At 39.3% G+C, this 20,379-nt stretch overlaps 1 protein-coding gene across 1 annotated transcript in view; it reads right to left on the bottom strand.

Annotated features, from left to right (window-relative positions):
- Window positions 1-7,445: 7,445 nt before the first annotated feature.
- Window positions 7,446-20,379, bottom strand: part of CDC40 (cell division cycle 40) — a 50,291-nt gene continuing 37,357 nt past the window's right edge. The window contains exons 10-15 of the mRNA XM_004605720.3: window positions 19,887-19,988; window positions 18,792-18,907; window positions 18,219-18,352; window positions 13,122-13,198; window positions 10,952-11,096; window positions 7,446-9,673 (exon numbers count right to left, since the gene is read on the bottom strand). Of these exons, the coding sequence (XP_004605777.1) occupies window positions 9,496-9,673; window positions 10,952-11,096; window positions 13,122-13,198; window positions 18,219-18,352; window positions 18,792-18,907; window positions 19,887-19,988 (752 nt within the window). The 3' untranslated portion in view covers window positions 7,446-9,495. The remainder of the gene's footprint in view (window positions 9,674-10,951; window positions 11,097-13,121; window positions 13,199-18,218; window positions 18,353-18,791; window positions 18,908-19,886; window positions 19,989-20,379) is intronic.

The raw sequence follows: 20,379 nt of genomic DNA, 5'->3' as shown, positions 1-20,379 counted from the left end.
AGTTATACTTTTAACCTGTCTGTTTTTTTTGGAGGGGGGTCTTTGAGCTTATCACAAGAAATTATTATCCAAAGGCATCATATCCAAAGATATGTATCACATCCAAAGATTCAGTATATTTTAAAGTACCCAAGTTTGGAAATTATTGAACTTCTTCAAATAATTTATTTCAGTATGAAGCAGGGGACGGAAAGACATATGGGGTTAAAGCATTTGATTAGCATGTGGCCAACTCAATCTGACTACTAGGACCCAGGCACTGTAGGCCCTGAACAGCTCAAAATTCTTGATTCTTACATTGAACCACAGGCCTGGCTGGCCAGAATCAACCAGTTGGGAGGCCCTCAAAAATTGTTAACAAAGAAAAAAAAAAGAACCAAGCCAGCTTAATGCAGAGTTTATCCTTAGCCCTACATGGAAAAATGCTCAAGACCCATTAAAACTAATCCTTTGAAAATATTTTTTAAGTTTGAATTCTAATCTAGACTATCTGGATAGAGAAGCTAAGTATACTCAATGTATAGATATGTGGTCCAGGGTCCCAAAGTTGGCTTTCTAACTCTTCCTTCCCCCAAAGGAGCCCTGGAGCTCAAGAAGGTTCCCTTAATGCAAACACTGGGTTGGATTGTGCCCCAGCACGCCAGTTCCCTTCTAATCTAACTGCATAATGTCTGGCACTATTGGCCACTATCTATTTTGAATATTACCTCTGGTGGGAAAATAAACAAGGTCTAGGAGGGTTATAATATGTATCACTTATCACTGGTCATTTGTCATCCTGTTGATCTTCGATTTGCTCAAGAGGGCGCCAGTAATGTCTCCATTTGTCCCTGCTGTGGACTAATGTAGCCCAGTGGTATCTGCTCACTCCAGGAACATGAAGAGCCTCAAATTGTTCATTCAGGGTTTTGACGGAGAAGACTGACCATCTCATAGGTGGGCAGCCACGTGGTCTATTGACGTCCCATGGAATCCAGTCGGTAACAGCTCTAGTCCAGCGATCATCTCTAATTCACATTACGTGTCCGGCGCATCTGATTTTTGACACCTTGGCAAACAAGACAGCATCCCTGATTTTTGATTGTCAATGGAGATTGGAACTTCGGATTCCTTCTCTCACTTGAGTGAAATGTGATATTCCAAGCATAGCTCTTTTGATTCCTCTTTGGGCTACCCAAATAGCACTCTTGTCCTGTTTTCGTAGGGCCCAGGTCACTGAGGAGTATGTTAATGCAGGAAGAACAGTGGAATTGAAAAGATGTGCCCAGAGCCAGAGGTTCTTCTTCCTCTTAATCACTTCTTCAACGCTCTTGAAAGCGTCCCACACTGCTCTCTTCCTCTTGTGCAGTTCTGGCGCCAAGTCATTCCTCATGTTAAGTTCTTGACCCGGGTACACATAGCTGCTGCATTTGAGATGTTTGTTCCGTTGAGAGCAAATGGAATGTCAGGGACTAGTTCGTTTTTCATGAACATTGTCTTGGTGGAATTCAGCTACAGTCCAACCTTTCCACACTTGTGGTCAAAGTCAGCCAGCATTTGTGCCTCTTTGATAATGTTTGGTGTTATTAGAATGATGTCATTAGTGAAGCGGAGGTGGTGTAGTTGCCAACTGTCTATCTTCACTCCCATTCCTTCCCATTCCAGTTGTCGCATGACATTCTCGTGGGTGGCACTGAAGAGTTTCAGTGAAATCACCCTGCCGAACCCCTCTCTTTACGTCAATGATTACTTCCTTGTAGAATGGTCAGATCCTAGTGGTGAATCCGTGGTGATCCTAGTGGAGGATCCTGATGTATTGAGTTTGAACACCCTGTTTGGCTAGGGTTTCGATGACCACTTCAGTCTCAACAGAATCAAAGGTCTTCTTTAAATTGATGAACGTTAGACAGAGCGGCATCTTGAACTCTCATGAAACTTCAATGAGCTTGGTCACCGTGTGGTTGATCGTGTTGAATCCTTTTTTGGAACCCAGCATGGTTGTTCTTTGTCTAGTGTTCTGCCTATTCTATTCAGGATGACTCAAGTGAACAACTTGTAGACAACAGAGAACAGGCAGATTGGGCAATAGTTGCCGACATTGTGGGTGTCTCCCTTCTTATAAAACAGGATGGTCCTGCTGGTTTTCCCCATTGGGACGGAACCTTGCATTCAGACAGGTAGCGTGTGAAGAGCCAAGCCAGTGTGTTGATGAGTACTGGCAGCAAATTCTTCAGCTGTTCGGGTCTGAGTTGTCTAGACCAGGTGTTGTACGTGTCTTCACCGACGAAATGGCGTGTTGGATTTTGGAAGGGAGGACATTGCAAACAACATATCCATCCTGCGTAATTTGGTATGTGGGCAGGTGGATGTGGCTGTCAAAGAGATCTGAGTAGAAGTTGTGAATAATCCCCTCCATTGCCCTTCTGGAAGATGTGATAGATCCATCAGGATGGAAGGCAGTCATCTTGGTCTTGTAGTTGGCGAGCGTTGTGAATACTTTTCCAAGGTTCTGCTGCATCAGCCAACACTGCTGCTTTTCTCTCTTTGAGGTTTTCCTTTATCACCTCTATGCATAGCTTTGCGAGCTCGGACATTAGCTTATAATTGCCTGAGGCTCATGCCAAACCATATTGGTGAATGAGCTCAAGAGTTTCCGAAGACAGGTGTCTGTTTGTGGCTTTCCCATTCTTGGCATTCAATGCGCAGTCATGGAGGTGCTGAACCAGTTGATTGTATTCCTCACCGATGTTGTCAATGACGGCATCTTCCCATGTTGCCACAATAGTGTCAAAGAGCTCCCAGTTGGTGGTTATTCTGGGAGTTCTCTTCTTAAAACTTGCAGTATTTTCTTCCACCTCTGTGAAGTAGAATTTTGCATGAAGGAGACAGTGGTCCGATCCCATTTGGAATTTTGGTCAGGGATATTGGTCAGGCAAAACTTTGAATATGATGAAGATGTAGTCAATTTCGTGTGTCCACAGGGAGACTCCCATGTCCAACGTTTAGATTTGGCCTTCTGGAACTGTGAGTTACCATGGATGGTCTTGGTTGACATGATGAACTCAGTCTCTCACCCTGTTTGTTCTAGGCCATGGGTCCCGATGTGGAGTTCTTTGGGTGAACTTCTCGGTCCTATCTTGCTATTACAATCACCGACAATGACCTTGTAGAAGGTGTGATCTTCTTTATAGAGCTTCTCCATCATATTATAATATGATACACCACAATTCTGTATTAAAAAAAACCATTTATTACCTGCCCAAGGAAATATTTCCAAACAAATACTGTTTCATCAGGATCACTTTACTTAAGGTCTGCAGCCATGGTCCTGTTAACACCTTCAAGATAGCACAGCGGGTAGGGCGTTTGCCTTGCACATGGCTGACCAGGTTCGATTCATCTGTCCCTCTCAGAGAGCCTGGGAAGCTACTGAGAATATCCCACCCACCCGGCATAGCCTGACAAGCTACCCATAGCGTTTTCAATATGCCCAAGACAGTAACAACAAGTCTCACAATGGAGACGTGAGACGTTATTGGTGCCCGCTCAAGCAAATCGATGAACAACAGGACAGTGCTACAGTGCTCCACCCTCCTTATATTTAGGTTAGTGCCTTTTTTCTGGGGGCCATATGCCATCCATGGGTCCCTGATACTCCAAGGGGACCTCAGGTGGAAAACTATGTATGTATGGCAGGGTCACAGCATGATACAAGGTGGTCAACCTGTAGTATGGGGTGGGGGCTCAGGAACGTTAGAAGTGGGTGACAGAGGAAAAATGCTTGAGAAACATTTTGCTGTAATAATATCCCTGTGGTTTAATGGGTTCTACCCAGAGGAGCCCTGGACCTTAAGAAGGTGCCCTTAATGCAAACTCTGGTTTGCTTTTGACTTCCTCAAGGACCATGCCTGGAGCCTGCTAGGTAAAAGGGCTCAACAAACAAACGTTAGACTCTGAATAAATAAAGATTTTTTTTTGTAGAATTTCCCAGTGAAAACAGGTTATCATTTGTTTCTGAAGTTTGTTTACTGGCCTCTAACAGACCAAGAGAATTTAGATGTCTTTTTGTTGATATAGTTAGTTGCTCTTTTGCATGGCATGGGATAATTCTTTTTTTTTTTTTTTGAGGGGGGGTGTTGTCCCCATCAGGGCTGGGTGTCCGGTGTCACTCTTGTTGAAAATGCTTGGTCAGGCTGTATGAGTCCTGCAGTTCTGTGTTTTGAAGGTCTTATGCCTAGGACCAGTGGTTGGGGTCACTACTGTGCTCAGGGTGTATGTGGGTATTTGGTGACAAGGATCAAACTCACACATGCCAGGTATGTGCTTTATCTCCTCACCCTGCTAGTCAGTCCTCATTCTCTAACAAATGATGCCGACATGCAGCTTTTTCTTGAAAAACGGCATACTAGAGTTTATACACTAACAATCAAGCACTCAATTATTAGCTTTCCTGCGATATTGTCTCAGGTCTCATCCAGGCTCTGTGGTTAGGGGGTCACTTCTGACAGTGCTCAGGGGAGCATGTCTCAGCAGGCATCAGACCCAGGTCTCTGCCTGCAAAGCTTCTACTCAGCCCGTTGAGCTCTCTCCAGCCCCTTCCAATGATCTTCTTTTGGTACTAATATCCAGAAAACACATGTTTCAGTCAGCATATTAAACTATAAACATGAAGACTATTTCTCTTAATGAGGGAAATAAGATCAGATGTGAGATTAATTCTTCTCAGGGTAGAGATTTGGAATTTTGGCAAAAATGACTGAAAACACATTTTTATAGGACAAGATAGTTGTTCAGTGTAAAAACAAGGTGAGAGGATGTATCATGTTCTTGAGACTATGGGTTCAACTCCAATGCATGAGGCCATGAGTCTGTTTTACACACAGGTTGTTTTCCTTTAAATTACTGTGGGGGCAGGGGGGCACACCTGGTGGTGCTGGGGATTGAACCCAGGGATTCCAGCATGCAAGGTATACACTCTGTCACCTGAGTCACATCCCCAACCTCTTGGTTGTTTGAGTAAGGGATAAAACAAATATGATCCAAAGAGCTGGTTGTACTTTTAAATTGCCTGACTCAGCCAGAATAAGATGAAAGCCAGAAAAGAAACTGACAGTTTATGAAAGATACAATTAAGTGGCATTTTCTAGTTATAGGAGAGTAAGATGAAAGGAAGGAGTGTGATACTACTGCTAACTAGCTGCATATCAAGCAAGCCATCACCTTTCTTGGCCTATTTTTATATCTTAGTCTGAAACATAAATTTCTGAGGTTTGTTTTAACAGCTTGGAAAATCTCATTGTTCTACGATTTTTGTGTTCAGAAAGGCTTAAACAGGAAGGGTGATTTGATTTGTGTGCTTTCAGTGGAACTCTGGATAAATTCAGAAGAATCCTAGTGTGGTGCAGCCTATTCAGAAGAAAAAGCTCATAAAAAAAGATGAACCTATTACTGCAGCTTTCCAGTCAACAAATTCTTGTTGGAATAGGATCTTTTTAAATTTTTTTCTGGCAACAAATTCACATGGTTTTAAAAAGCATTATAATTTCACATTATACATATTTAAGATTGCCCTAATCAGTATCTAAAGATACTAGATGTATATACCAATGATTTTTATTAACTGTATACACACACACACACACACACACACACACACACACACACACACACACAAAGGAGTTTTTCTCACTGGGGAAAAAAAAAAAAACCAAAATTGTCTCTGTAACTTAAGGTCCAGATAAAATTGCAGTGTTTTGGCAACTCTTAAACAATTATGGCTAGGGCAGGTTTACATATACATGTATGCAATTAACTTTCAAATATAAAAATGAAGACATTCACATACAAACATGCAAACATATATACTACCTTTTTTTGTTTAAATTTTTCAGTTTACATACATGTAGTTTCTGAGCTACTCAGAAAAATCTCAAGATTCCAGTGGAACTGGTGGTCTGGTTCAGACAGAACAAATACCTCATAAGTCTGCCACCCCCATGTCATCCCCTGTATTGCAAAAGAAACGAGAGCCAAATAGTACAAAAATTAAGGCACATGCCTAGAATGTGGCTATGGCTGAGACCCTGGTTCAAATCAAAGCTCTGCATATGGTTGCCTGACCACTGCCAGCATAGTCTCTGAGCACTGTTGGGTGTGACCGCAAATAAAAAACTAAATAATAAAAGACCCCATTGTTCCTCATCCTTAGAGAGAACTTATCAGGGGGTTTTGCTGAAAGTGCCAACTTTGATTTTGGAGGACTGAGTTGGGTGAAAGAATTCTACCTTTTTAAAAACATTCTCAGTGAGGATGGAGGGATAATACTGGGGTTAGGATGCTTGCCTTGCGTCCACACCTTGGTTCCTTGGGCCTTGTAAGTTACTGCTTGGGAGACCCAAATATTTAAAAAAAAAATGCAAAAAACTTTCCCAGTGTTTTAAATTGTATCTTCTGCTGCTTCTTTACCCAATGATCAAGTTAACATTTGAGAGCATGCACTGTGAGCCATGTACTATGTCAGCACCTTCTTGCCATTGGATCTTCTCAGGTTGGTTCCTTAGATTTCATCAATTATTTATTTTTTCGATCCGTTCATAAAGAAAGACTGCTGCCAGTGAAACCAGGACATACTGTTTAAAGTTGTTGAACTGTGAAATATTTGGGCTTTTGATGATTGGTGTTCCCTGGGTCTCTCTGGGAGACCCAAATGTTACCCATCTGAAAGCATCATTTCATATTCCCTTTCCTCACACCCGGTTTCATCATGACCACTCCAACTCACCCTTTGATGAACTGAATTCTGCATCTCTGGGAGCAACAATTACCCCAGGTACCTTTCATGCCACTCTGCATACTGTTGGTCAGTGACCAACTGTTCCCCAGAGCCAGTGCTTATTTCCAGGTTATAAATCCAAGGGTATTAGTCACCCACACCCCACAAGGCATTCGTTTAAAAATCACTGTTTTCCTACTTAGAAAAGTGTCTGTTCCTGATCCTAACCCCTTATCTTAAAACTACGCTCTTATCAGGATAAAATATTCAAGCTGGTGTTTCAGTATTTTAAGAATTCATTGGATTAAACCTCTCAGTAAAGTATCCTGTCTTGGATGTGACAAAAGGTTGCAGTGAGGAAAAGGAGACAAAAGACAACCACAACAGGACTTTAAGACTATGTGCTAGAAAAGAACCCCAGTCAGTAGTGTTCTAAAATGGATAGAATCAGGACTCTGAGCACCATCAAATGGGTTAAAATAAGGGTGTGAAAACAATCTATGTGTTCTGTGGGCATTGCCCTGTATTCTATTATTTAAACAGAATAAACCCATTACTATATCATACCATCATACCCCAAAGCACCATTCTCCCCATAAAGTCCAAACAACCCATTTTACAAACTGCAAATGCTTTAATCTCATATGTCAACAGTGACAGAGTGAAGACTTTAAAAAAGGAGACGACACAAAAATTCTGGTAACACTTTCTACAAAAAATGCTTTATTTAAAAATATGATCTTTAAAAAAAAGATGACTTTTATATACAGTGACTTAGTTTAGAAACATTCAAAACATGATGAAATAAACCCAACTTAAGAAATTATGATTTATAATATACACAATACTGATGTTGACCAAGACTGAACCCAACTTAAGGAACTATGATTTATAATCTACACAATACCGATGCTGAACAAGATCATTCCAATGGATGATTAATTCTTCTTGTCCAATCACATTTCGGTAATTCACATTTGTTATGACCAGTATTTGGGATGAAAGAACAGTTTTACTGGAATCTTCCTTCCTCCGGAAATGGCAGTCACACTTTTGCAGCAGAGAGAAATGACAGCAGCTAGGTAGTATACTTCTAGCTCGATGAAAACCTTTGTGTCCGACGATCCATCTCTACCACATTAAAAAAAAATTGGGGGGGAGGGGCTATAGAGCCTGCACTTCTGGAAAAGGCCTTTTTGAAGATAAAAAAAAAAAAATTTTTCCCTGAAGGAAGTTCTCCTGAACTGCTAAAATTTGTATAGGCCTCAGAGCTAATGTCCTCTGGGTGTTAACACTCAACATGATCTTGGCCCCCAAGTCAGAAGTGCTGAGTAGCTATGCAACTGTCTTTTTCCAGTGTGGTACCAAAATATATTAACCCACACCCAAACATAAGATATAGATTTGTAATGAAAAAAGAGATATGGCTTGTCAAACTCAGGTTTCTTGTCTACCTGTTTAAGACACTAGTTGGTTTTCATAATCAGACATTTGAAAACTTTTTTCTTTCCAAACTGCTTAACTGGGGAAATCTTTGCCTCTCACTTTCTAGACTGTCATTTTACTCAAGATCTGGAAAGAAGCGAAGTATTTTTCTAATTAAAAAAAATATCTGTGGACTATATTTACAAGCCAAATAGAATAATTCTCCAATGAAACAGACAACTTAAAAGAAATGACAAGATGATGCTTTGGACTCTGCCCTCATACTCTATCTCCTATGAGGAGTATTTCAGTAGTAATATCTGCAAAGCAATGACCTAGGAGAAGATAATATCTTAACATGTAGCCAGGTCCTTACTGACAGTAAATACAAATATATTCAAACTTTTGGCTCAATCTGGAGTTCCAGCTTCAAAAATATTGTAAATCTCTGCTTAAACATATATACATATACATAAACTGTCTACACTGATCAAGAAAAAGAATCAAGGAAAGAACTCTGATTTGTATTTTACACTGTTTAATAACTAGAGGAATGCTGCAATCAAAATCAAAACTGTGAGGAAAACTCCTGCCTCAATTAAAAATATACAACAGGGCGTTAGAAATAGTGGAGTCCAAGTTAAAACTTGATCCACTAGAGAGTGATTGTGGCTGGTTTACTCCTTCTTTCAAATTAATAGTAAATTAGAACACTCTTGCTCCTTAATGCCCTTATTGCTAAAGAGGCAGGAATATGGTAACGTTCTGATTTGTCACCTCCCTTGCAATGCCATATCCACCAAAAATTCTGTTTTTGTTTTTTTTTTTTGCTTTTTTTTTTCACACCCAGCGATGCTCAGGGGTTACTCCTGGCTCTGCATTCAGGAAATACCCCTGGCGGTGCTCAGGGGATCATATGGGATGCTGGGAATCAAACCCGGGTTGGCCACGTGCAAGGCAAACACCCTACCCGCCGTGCTATGGCTCCAGCTCCCAAAGACTCTTTTTTGACTCCAAAAAGATTCTTATAGTCTATCAAACGGATAAATCCAAATTGCCAAACTAAAACTACTTATCAAATACAAAGTTAAGGTTATCCCTGTTATAAATAACATTACAAAGAACAAAATGTCGTGAACAATGAAATTATGAACCAAATTTACAAAGTTTTTCTGTTTCTTAAAACAACAATTCAACTTCACATGGCCATGTAAGGAAATCATAATCTGTAAATCAAGTTGTCATCCAACACATATACAAATTAAATATAAATATTTTGTTGGATCAAAAATGATCCTAGATAGTGAGGATTAACCCTGTTAATCCCACAATTTAATAAGACCATCCCAGCCACATGTTATAACTTTAGATGTTTCATGAGGGTGCCACACAGCACCTATACACACTTTATCATGAGCTTTAAACCGACTGTAGAGTTTTGTGGTCTTCCAGTCCCAGATGTTTAATTTTCCATTCCCATCTCCTGAAATTACATAGCTACAAGGGAGCAAAAAAATTCGATTATTTAAACACCTTAAGTTGGTAAAGTAGAAGAACAGTGAAAGAGTTTATATTTTTTACTGTAACAACAACAAAAATCAAAGTAAGCTTACAGTGCTAAATGAGACTAGAACATAACAAATTTCTAAGTACTAATCTAAGGGTAACAAAATTATTATATGGATCGGATAGTACTGCAGGTATGGTACTTGCCCTGCATGTGGGAATCTGGGTTTGATCCTTGGCATCCTCTATGGCTCCCTGAGCCCCACTAGGAGTAATTCCTGAGCACAGAACCTAGAGGAAGTCTTGAGCACTACCGGGTATGACCCCAAAACAAAAACAAAATTTCTATTAACTTGGAAAACTCAGAGATCCAGAAGCCATTGATTGCAATGTGGTATCACATTCTCTCTAGACCGGGGGGGGGGGGGAGGGGGTAATCTTTTATTCTGCCAAGGGCAATTTAAGCATACTTAAAATATTATCAAGGGCCAGGCACAGCTCAGACACGAGAAGCCGACCAGAAGCATTTGAGCCATAGTGAACCAGGCTCAGACACCTTGTTGCCTTCTATGGCTTGTGGGTCGGACATTCCCCACTCCTTGCTCTTTGTCGACAATCAGAAAGTTCTGTACAACCAACAAACACGTGTAGGTTCATCTACTGTAGTAGATTATCACTTCCATAAATTTGGAGAGGAAAACTCTACTATTATTTGACTATGTCTAGGACTGACTCAGTGGTAAGAGTCTAAGGTCCAATTACACACAGGGTTATAGGAACTTGGAGTATTTATACCTATGTTATTTTAGCTAAGCAGGGGAAATGAATCTAGAGTTTCATTCTTAAAAAGACTCTAGGTTTCACAAATCGAGTTTGACCTAGAAATGTTCAGAAGCTAAATTTAAGGTGTAGCCCTGAAGAGCAATGGCAAAGTTGTTAAATTCAACATTGCAAAACAGGATTCTTTCAATCCCAGCAATATACTGTTAACGGTTGTCCTAGTCTTGTTCAGAAAGCAGACAGTAAAGCACTGCCTACACAGATAGGGATTTAATATATAGTTAAGGGGCACAGACGCTCTTACGCCATATAAGGAGATGGGACAAAAAATTTAAGGAAGCAAAATGTAATTTTCATGACTCTTTCTTGCTGTTTCTGGCATCCTGACAACCTGAACAGGTCTCATACAACTATATGTGATTTGTAAATTATTACAACTGTAGTTTATATAATCATAATTAAATACGAGAATAGGAGATTTAAACTTACCTCATGTCTGGGGAAAAGTCCACTTGACAGGCATAACCTGCAACCATGTGGCCCTTAAATATTTTTTTCTTATTTAATCTAAATCTGTTCTGTGCTCCAAAAATTAAGATTTGGTTATCCATTGATTGGCATGCTAGCCATTTCCCTGTAAATTAAATGAGATTTTTTTTAGAGAAAGAAAAAAATAAAGGGAGATATTTTATTTTCTAAATGTATAATCATTAATATTCTTCTACTCCCTACTATATAATAATGAATTTACCATAGTACTTGCAAACTGTTATATTTTGTTAGTAAGAGAATTATACTTTAAAAACAATGTAATGAACTTTGCTCATACAATTGCTACTTTAGTGAGCACTCATTATATAAAAGCTCTTTTGGCGGTTAAATAAGGACATACATGAATTCTGAGTTTGGCATCAATATAACTAAAATTTTATGAAATAAAATGAGTTTGTAATAAGTATCAACAGAACAATCATAGGGAGGGAAAAAAAGATTGTTTTAATTGTTTTAGAAAAAGGAAAAAGTAACTCCAGGTGATAAAGGTAGGATTATTAAATCAAACTGTACAATATAGGTTTTTAAAGATGTTATCTATTTTTAATAGTGAATCACCATGAGGTACAGTTACATACTTAACAAACTTTTGTGTCTGCATTTCAGTCATACAATGATCGAGTACTCATCCCTCCACCAGTGCCCATTTTCCACCACTATTGATCCCAGTATCCCTCTCCCCACCCTAACCCCGCCACTGTGGCAGGGCATTTTTTGTTCTCTCTCTCTCCTTTTGGATGTTGTGGTTTGCAATAGAGGTACTGAGTGGCCATTGTGTTTGGTCTATAGTCTACTTTCGGCACGCATCACCCAACCCAAGTGGGTTCTCCAAACACCCTTTACTTGACGTTCTCTTCTCTATCTGAGCTGTCTTTTCCCCCAGCATGTGAGGCTGGCTTCCAAGCCAGGGGGCAAACCTCCTGGTCCTTATCTCTACTATTCTTGGGTGTCAGTCTCCTACAATATGATTTCAAAAAAATTGTAGTGATGTTGAAAGGCCAGGATACACTGAAGCCCTTAAAAATCTGGAACTTGGGGCTGGAGGGATAGCACAGCGGGTAGGGCATTTGCCTTGCACACGGCTGACCCGGGTTCAAGTCCCAGCATCCCATATGGTCCCCTGAGTGCAGAGTCAGGAATAACCCCTGAGCATCGCCAGTTGTGACCCAAAAAGCTAACTAACTAAATAAATAAGTAAAAATCTGGAACTGCAGAATGTTCTTGTATCCTGTATATACTCATAGAGTGTTCACAGTTGAAGTGGGTAAACGGCCTTGTTCAAGATGGGCCTAATATTTGTAAAGGATGGCAAATACACCACATGGGGTTAGAGCTTCACATGCAGGACCTGGGTTCAACCCCTCAGCACTGGAACTGGGCTGGTCCCAAAACTAAAAAGAAAACCAAACCAAACCAAACCAAAAAAAAAAAAACCAAAAACCAACACCAGAACCCCACAGCACATGAACAAGATGCAGTGACAAATCTGAGAAAATACTTAGTAGGATTATTAGAACAGTTCTATCCTGAAAATCATTTGGAATCTGACAAAAGATCACCAGTTTTACTGCAGCAGATGTTCCAAAGAGTCAACTAAATGCTGCCTTCTCTTGCTCTACATTCACAGAAACTCTGAGGTGATAATGTTAACAATGCGGCCCAAACATCAAATCCTCCCCTTTTATACCATCATGTAGAGCTGTAATCACATCAGTGTATAGTCAGTATTTGATCTAGTAAAAATTACCCAGAATTTAAGAGGTAATGGATCACTGAGTAGAATACATTATTACAGATTTATCTTTTCATTTTCATCTGAGAACTATTTTTTTATAGTGAATTGCTAAGATGTTCTGAGTATGGGAAATTTTCTATCCCTGAAAGGAAAAGAGCTCACAATAAATTTACTAAAAGAATGGCTGAACATGATTATGCCTGAAGGATTATTAGGAAAAAAAACACCCACTTCTCACATGAAAGATGCTTAGTTTGTTACAAATCATTTTTCTTTTATGCTTGACAAACTTCCCTTGGGAGGGCAGGGCCATATACAGAAACCACACTGTGTCATAGAAGCACATTCACAAGTATGTATCTAGTAACTCACCGTTTGGAGATAAAGTCACTGCAGGCATAGAGTGCATACTGGGTTCTGCTATATACTTAAAATCCACAGGGATGTCCCTAAAAATTAAAAATAGTACAGCAAAATAAGTAAGTTTAAAAAGCCCCCTGAGAAGAATCATTTCTAAAACAAAGGGGGCATTCCTGAAATTATATATTTAAGAAACCTTTGGTGAAACTGACTGAAAGTCACAGAATGACATTCTATTGCTTATTCTAAATCATTAACTTCACAAATGACTTTCTGTGATAACTGTAACAATGTTCTACTTTTCATTTTAAAACTCTATTTGATTTTAAACTTTGGCCTTTATGTTTTAAAAAAATTTTCTGTTATTAACAGTTGCTTAATAATGAACTGACTCGTCTAAAAAGGCACCCTGGGTAGGCTGAAGAGGTTGTCTGTGGCAAGCCCATGGGAAGTGTCTTGCTATTACCTGCCAGTCAGCCTTTACTGGTTCCTCCGCAAGCAGCTGAGTGCAAAGGGCCCTCAGCAGTGTGAGAGGATGGCAGGCAAAGCTTAACAGGATTTGCAAGCAAGTCGAGTTCATTCAGATACAGATTTCTAGATGGATAAGGGAGATTAGGTACTTGGTGTCTGGACAGCTGCTGCTGCTTCTTTCTTTTTCCTGGGCAGGAGCATACCTGGCAGTGCTCAGGACTTAGTCCTGGGGGTGCTCGAGGAAATGTAAGGGGTGCCAGGGATTGAACCACATGGGTGTTAGCCGTGTGCAAGTCAAGTGCCCTAATTACTGTACTATGTCTCGAGCCCCATGAGAAGCTTCCAGTTTGTAAGTAAAGTATTACAAAAGTGGGTAAAGCAGAAGGGCATTGAGAAAAATCTCAGTTGAGTGATAACACAGCATAAAAGGAAAACAAAAAAACATACAAAATTAGTCGCCTAAATCCTGACCCATCATTGGAAGCCCTAGCTGCCTTTTAATTTTGGCCATTCGCCATGATAAAGACACTGGCGTGATGAGTGAAGTGCAGTTACACTGCATGCTGAAAACCTAAATGTTACACACCCTAAACCAAGTTACCTCAGTAACAGTAATACTGAAAAAAACAAACAAAAAAAAAGCAGCCAAAAAACCTTTTTAGTAATTTTGAAGTATCTTCGTCTTATTTTTCATGTGAACAAATGTTTTTGAATGTGTAATAAATGTAATATAATGAGCAGCACAGACTATGAAGTAGCGATTTCAATTCCAAACTCTAGTACAAGATTGGAAAATAGTAATTTGCCTTTGGTAAAGGCTTTCTCCATCCAGGTAGCCAACCAGAAGAAAAAACTTCTGTCATGATCTTGGCTAGAGAAAAAGTTTCAATGAACAGAATCATCTGATATATATCTAAACCTCAACATTGCTAAGAGGGCTGGAGAATAGTACAGCGGGTAGGGCATTTGCCTTGCATGCGGCCAACCTGGGTTTGATCCCCAGCATCCCATATAGGCTTCTGAGCACCGCCAGGAGTAGTAATTCCCAAGTACAGAGCCAGGAGTAACCCCTGAGCATTGCAGGGTGTGATCCAAAAAGCACAACAACAACACTGACACATACAACAACAAAAAAACACCGCTAAGGTCCCAGGTAGGAAATGACATTTAGAATGAAAAAAAAGTGTTAAAACACCTCAATCTGGAAAAGGTTTGATCATTTCCCCCCCCTTTCTGATTTAATTATTATGGCTAATAATTTCATAACATGAGTTAACATGAGGGGAGAATATTTTCTAAACTAAATTCATCACAGACCAGGTTCACATCAATGTATGATTTACTAAAACTAAACAAACAAAAAACAATAAAAACCCCTTACATTGGCCCCCTTGTTTCAAGAACTCTTGGTACAATGAGATCTGGGATCTAAAACTGAATTTGAATATACTATGGACTTAATTTCCTCTACTAAAAACGCCTGCTAGGCTGTTATATTTAAAAAAACAACACTTTCCTAATTAAAAGGGCTTACAACATTATATGCTAAAAACTCACATCTTACAAAGAATCCTTAGTTCGGAAATTAAATACTTGAGGGTCTTAAGCGATAGTATACCGGGCTGCCTGGGTTTGATAGTATATATGGCTGACTGGGTTTGATCCCTGGCATCCCATATGGTCTCCTGAGCACTGCCAGGAGTAATTCCTGAGTGCAGAGCCAGGAGTAAGCTTTGAATATTGCTGGGTTTTCCTCCTTCCCCACACCCCCAAGAAACTACTTTTAAAAATAATAAAAATCTTTAGAATTTTTAAAAGATAAACAGTAGTGTCAATTTTTGCAAAATTGATGTTTCTTGGTAAACTGCCAGCAGTGCTCATGGGTCATTCCTGGTGATGCTTAGGGAACCAAATGCAGTGCCTGGATAGACCCAGGCCTTCCACAGGCAAATCACAGGCCCAACCCACTGAGCTATAGCTTTTCAGCTCTGCAAAATATTTGTACACAATAAACGTCTTCACATATCTATGAAATTTCAAGGATTTATTAGTCACTTGGAAAACCAGAGATTACTAAATATCTAATTTTACTCAATTCAAAACTGTAACATAATCTGTACAGTACGGTTTAATCAAACTAAGTGTTTTAGATATTCTCCTTTCACTATATAATAAAGGGCATGAGTTTGGCAAGTACTACTGATGAAGGGAGGACCTGTGATGACAGTTTTCCTATTGCTGTGGTCAGTTCTGACTTGGAGGTGGAAGGGCTTCCCTCTCTTCCATGCAAGCTGCTAATGCTGTTACCAAACTGACTGAAGAGGGAACGTGGCTCCGTGACAGAGTGCATGCCTTGCAACTGTGAGGTTCTGGAACGAACGAACACACACACACACACACACGGTTTTGAACATGTGACTGATCTTCACATTTATTCTCCACTGGATGAGTCACTCCATGACTCTATTCTAGTGTCAAGATGGTGGGAATTCTTTTTACAATGTGTACATGTATCGAATCATTACATTCTACACTCAATATATCACAATTTTGTCAATCATGTGTCAAAAAGGCTAAAAACAAATACATTTAAAACAAACCCCTTCAAATTAAGCTTTGGAAGCAGTTTGACTTAAGTTGAATTCTGGTCCTTTCACATCCTACAGAACCTCAGGCAAATGACTTCGTCTAACTTGGATTCCAAATCTACCCAGTTCAAAAATGGCTCTGTGCATCAGCTGCAGTAGCTCACATAAGATGTTCAGTCTATGTGGCACACAAAAAGGGCTCAAAAAATAAATATCATTAATAACTATGACCAGGAGGGCTTCCTTAGCTAGTCAGTGTGTTTTGTGGGCTGGTGCTGGGGCCAGATGGAGAACATGACTGCCAATGCTTTCTCTCCTGCTTAAGAACTTGTCAGGGAAGAGGAAAATAAGCCCGCACTAAAATAAGAATGCCACAAGCTGCAGCAAGCAAAGGGCAGTGTGGGATGCGTGGATGACAGAGGGGAGGCACCTGCTCTCTCGTGTGGATGGAGGCAGCGGCTCTGACCGAGTGAGGACATCGCCGGCAAGCCAGTGTAGTGACTCTCAGAGTATTCCTAAGCTCTGACCCGCAAAAACAAGACAACATGCTAACTTCACCTCTAATTTAGTACAAACATTTTGCTGGCCTCTATTCTATTTTAGAAGGCACAAACTGCTTTCTTCAAGCTGTTAATTGGTGCAGCATTTAAGAATTTACCTCTTTCTTTTATGCTATTCCCTACTTAAAAATATACTATTATCGGTGACAGAAATATCAGAAAGTTAACTATAAGCAAACTATTTAAGAAAATAAACAAAATAATTTCCATAGAATTAGGCAGATGATTTAAGGTGTGTCATATGAAACTTGGTAACTACCAAATTCTCTGCCTCTAGCCTCATTTCTGAGTCAAGGAAGACCTTATGTCTTACATCTTGAGATACAAGACAGACTTGAACCACTGACCTGAGGGAGGATATTAAGGTAATATATAAAATACAGTCAATTCTACACTAACTGGGGGTGGGGGTAATTTGGAGGGGTGTAGTGGTGGCGAGGGTGAGAGAAACTGCAACTGACTCACAAAAGTCTTCAATTATCCAAATTGCCCTGACAATGGATAAGGAATTACTCCAGTTCCCAAAGGGCTCCTTTTCCCGAGGAATCTACAGGCCACAGTTCAAAGTTTCCCATGTTCTAAAGCAGCCCACTTTCTGTTTCTGGAAAGTCACTCTCCAGACCAGGTGCAGCGGTGCTTCATAACTGATGAGAAAAGCAAACTGGGATTTATGCAAAGTTTTTTTTTGTGTCTGTTTCTGGGCCACACCCGGTGATGCTCAGGGGTAATTCCTGACTCTGCATTCAGGAATTACTCTTGGCAGTGCTTGGGGAACTATATGGTAAAAGGCAAAAGATTTGTATGATCTGAAGAGAAATCAAAATATTGGGAAACCATATGGGATGTTTATGATTGAACTGAGGTTGGTCACATGCAAGGCAAGCTCCCTACCTACTGAACTATCTCTCTAGTCCTGCAAATGTTCTTTTAAACAAAAATATTAATTATTATGCATTTCACTGCAAATAAACTATGGAACATGAAAAATAGCTTTATAATTCTCCACCAGGAAAACAAAACCTATTCAATATATGCTGAAGATATTCTACAAATAAATTTTGTTTTCAGTACTGAATAAGCATAATGAAGACATTGAAAACAAATTAAGGCACTTTTCAATGTTTTCTTTGGATTGGGTGTGAGTTCAAGATCTAATGCTACACCCCTAGTGAAATAATACAGTCCATTCATTTGTGGCCCCTAGTTCTCAGTCCTTCTGCAAAGACAAATAATGTAACCAATAAAGAATGTAAAACAATAAGTATAAATTACATACTACAAGAAAAATAAATCAAAAAACATACCCTTCAGATAGACTCTCCCAAGACTATGGAAGATAGCATGTTTAAATTATCTTTATATTCTGGATATTTAGTTACAACAATTTCACAGTTAAGCCAGGTATATAAATATTCAAATGGTGGCATATCAGGCTTTGTCTTGTCTACATATTTTAAAATTATAATCTATTTTTTTTAACTGAAACTTACCATTCCCAAACTCTTAAGCTCTTATCATCAGATGTGCTCACGAATCTCCTATTCTCATCAACAAAAACAATGGTGTTGACAGCTCCCAAATGCCGATCATATTCCTGTACAATTTCTCCACTTCGAATGTCCCACTGTGTATCAAACAAGAAAAAAGTTAAAGACAAAGGGAAATCAGATTTAGGAAAATGAATAATGAGGATAATTAATGAAAAATGGAAAAAGAAAAGATCTCTGATATGTGTCTATGAAATTACTTTTCGAACTAGATTAGAACATTAGTAGTCCCTAAAAGCAGCAAACCTTAAGCAAGTTAATATATTTCTTATCCCATCCTCTGATACAACAGAAATCTCAGAAATCTTAATAAAAATACTATAAAAAGACAGATAGGGCCAGGGAGATAGCTTGAGTGGCAGAGCATATGCTAAGCATATGCCAAGCATGTGCAAAGCTGTGTTCATTCACTGGCACCATACAGCCCCTAAGCACTTGTGGATGCAACTCCGGTGGTCCCTAAGTACCACCAGGTGAGGTTTCTATTAAACAACAACAACAAAAGGCAAATCTTACTTGCACAATCTTTTTATCAGACATCCCAGCCACAAAGAGATTTTGTTTATCTTCATCAGGATTAAATTTGACACAGTATGGTACTTTTCGGTTTGTAAATCTTGATATACATTGTCCTACAACCAAAAATCCAAGTTAAATCAGGTAAAATAAATGTCACCACTCAAAAGACATCCCTACGTTAAGAGCTGGGGTTCATCGGCTTAATAGACTTTGAGGAATGGCAGGTTGCTTATTTTACTACAAATCACACTGTTCCTTTCCAGAATTTTAATTAAAAATAATTTTTTCAAAGGTAAATCTGTGTCATCAAATCTGTAGAATAAAGCTCTCCAGGTGATTCTGATGTGCAGCTGGAGTGAAAAAGAGAGTTAAGAGAGGCAAAAAGGATGGAGTCTGCATTAGAAAAGCTATGGTTTGAACTCTATTCAACACTGAGCTGTGTGTGGGATCCAGAAAAAGTAACCCTTTTAAGCCTGCTTCCTCACTAATAGGAATAACAGTATTTATCTCATAGGGAGACTTGATATATCCAATGAAATACTGCCAGTGTATTATATAATCCTGTATTTATATAGTGTACATATATAATCCTGGGAAACCCTAAGTGTTCAATATACATTAACTCTCCTTGAAACAGAAATGAAAGATGGTTCTCTAATTACATTAAATCATAGTAAACAGTAATGCTGATGCAATTATATCTGTGACTATATAAAACCAAGGAGGTTTTTAGAACTAGATTTTGATCAATTTGGGCAATTCAGTTTGTGCTCTTCAGATATCAAGCTTGTGCAAGGTGAGGAGAAAAACATCAATAATTTATGGAAGATTTCAAATCTGCTTAACTTTTATTATGCGTACTTTATAAATGGTATCAGGTGGAAACAGAGTTTTAAGTGAAAGAGTTACTTATATAGCTGAATTTCAACTCAACCAATTTATTTTTTTTCTGGTTTCAGTGGACAGTGGAAGGTATGAAAATTAGAAGTTTGAGAAGGCACCATTTTGCCACAGAATAATGCCTCTCACATGGTTTCATTTGTAAATGTCAATTACGAAGATAAATTCATGTTAGCTTTAGTGAACTCTTACCTGTCTCGGTGTCCCAGAGTTTAAGGTATCTGTCATAAGCTGCACTGAGGAACTGAGTTCCTGCAGTATTAAAGCAAATGTCCCTGACAGCTTTACTGTGACCTAGAGGCAGAAACAACAGGCATGAGGGAGAGGGAAAGCATCTTCTCATAAAAACCTAAATATCACCAGGGAAACAGCATGACACAGTAGTTTTCAAGCCATGCTGTGAGTCAAGATTGCCGGAACCCCATCCTGTGATTCACTGACTCAGAGTGTTATATGTATAGGCTGCAGAAGGTAGGCGGGTCCCCCACCCTTTCCACAAGCTCTTCAGATAATTCTGATGCACTGAATTTAGGTATGAACTAAGAGAAAAGACGAAACCTTTTTTCCCCCTTCGAATTTGCCATGGCAAATTAATATGTAATACGTACAAAGAAAGACTAGACAGTGAAGAACTTAAGGAAACCTTATGGGCCACTTACTGTCAAGAAGAGAGAAATGACCAGCT

Source organism: Sorex araneus, chromosome 4 (genome assembly GCF_027595985.1).
Source record: "Sorex araneus isolate mSorAra2 chromosome 4, mSorAra2.pri, whole genome shotgun sequence".
Classification (NCBI taxonomy): domain Eukaryota; kingdom Metazoa; phylum Chordata; class Mammalia; order Eulipotyphla; family Soricidae; genus Sorex; species Sorex araneus.
The sequence above is the reverse complement of the archived record's forward strand: the minus strand, read 5'-3'. Positions and strand labels throughout refer to the sequence as shown.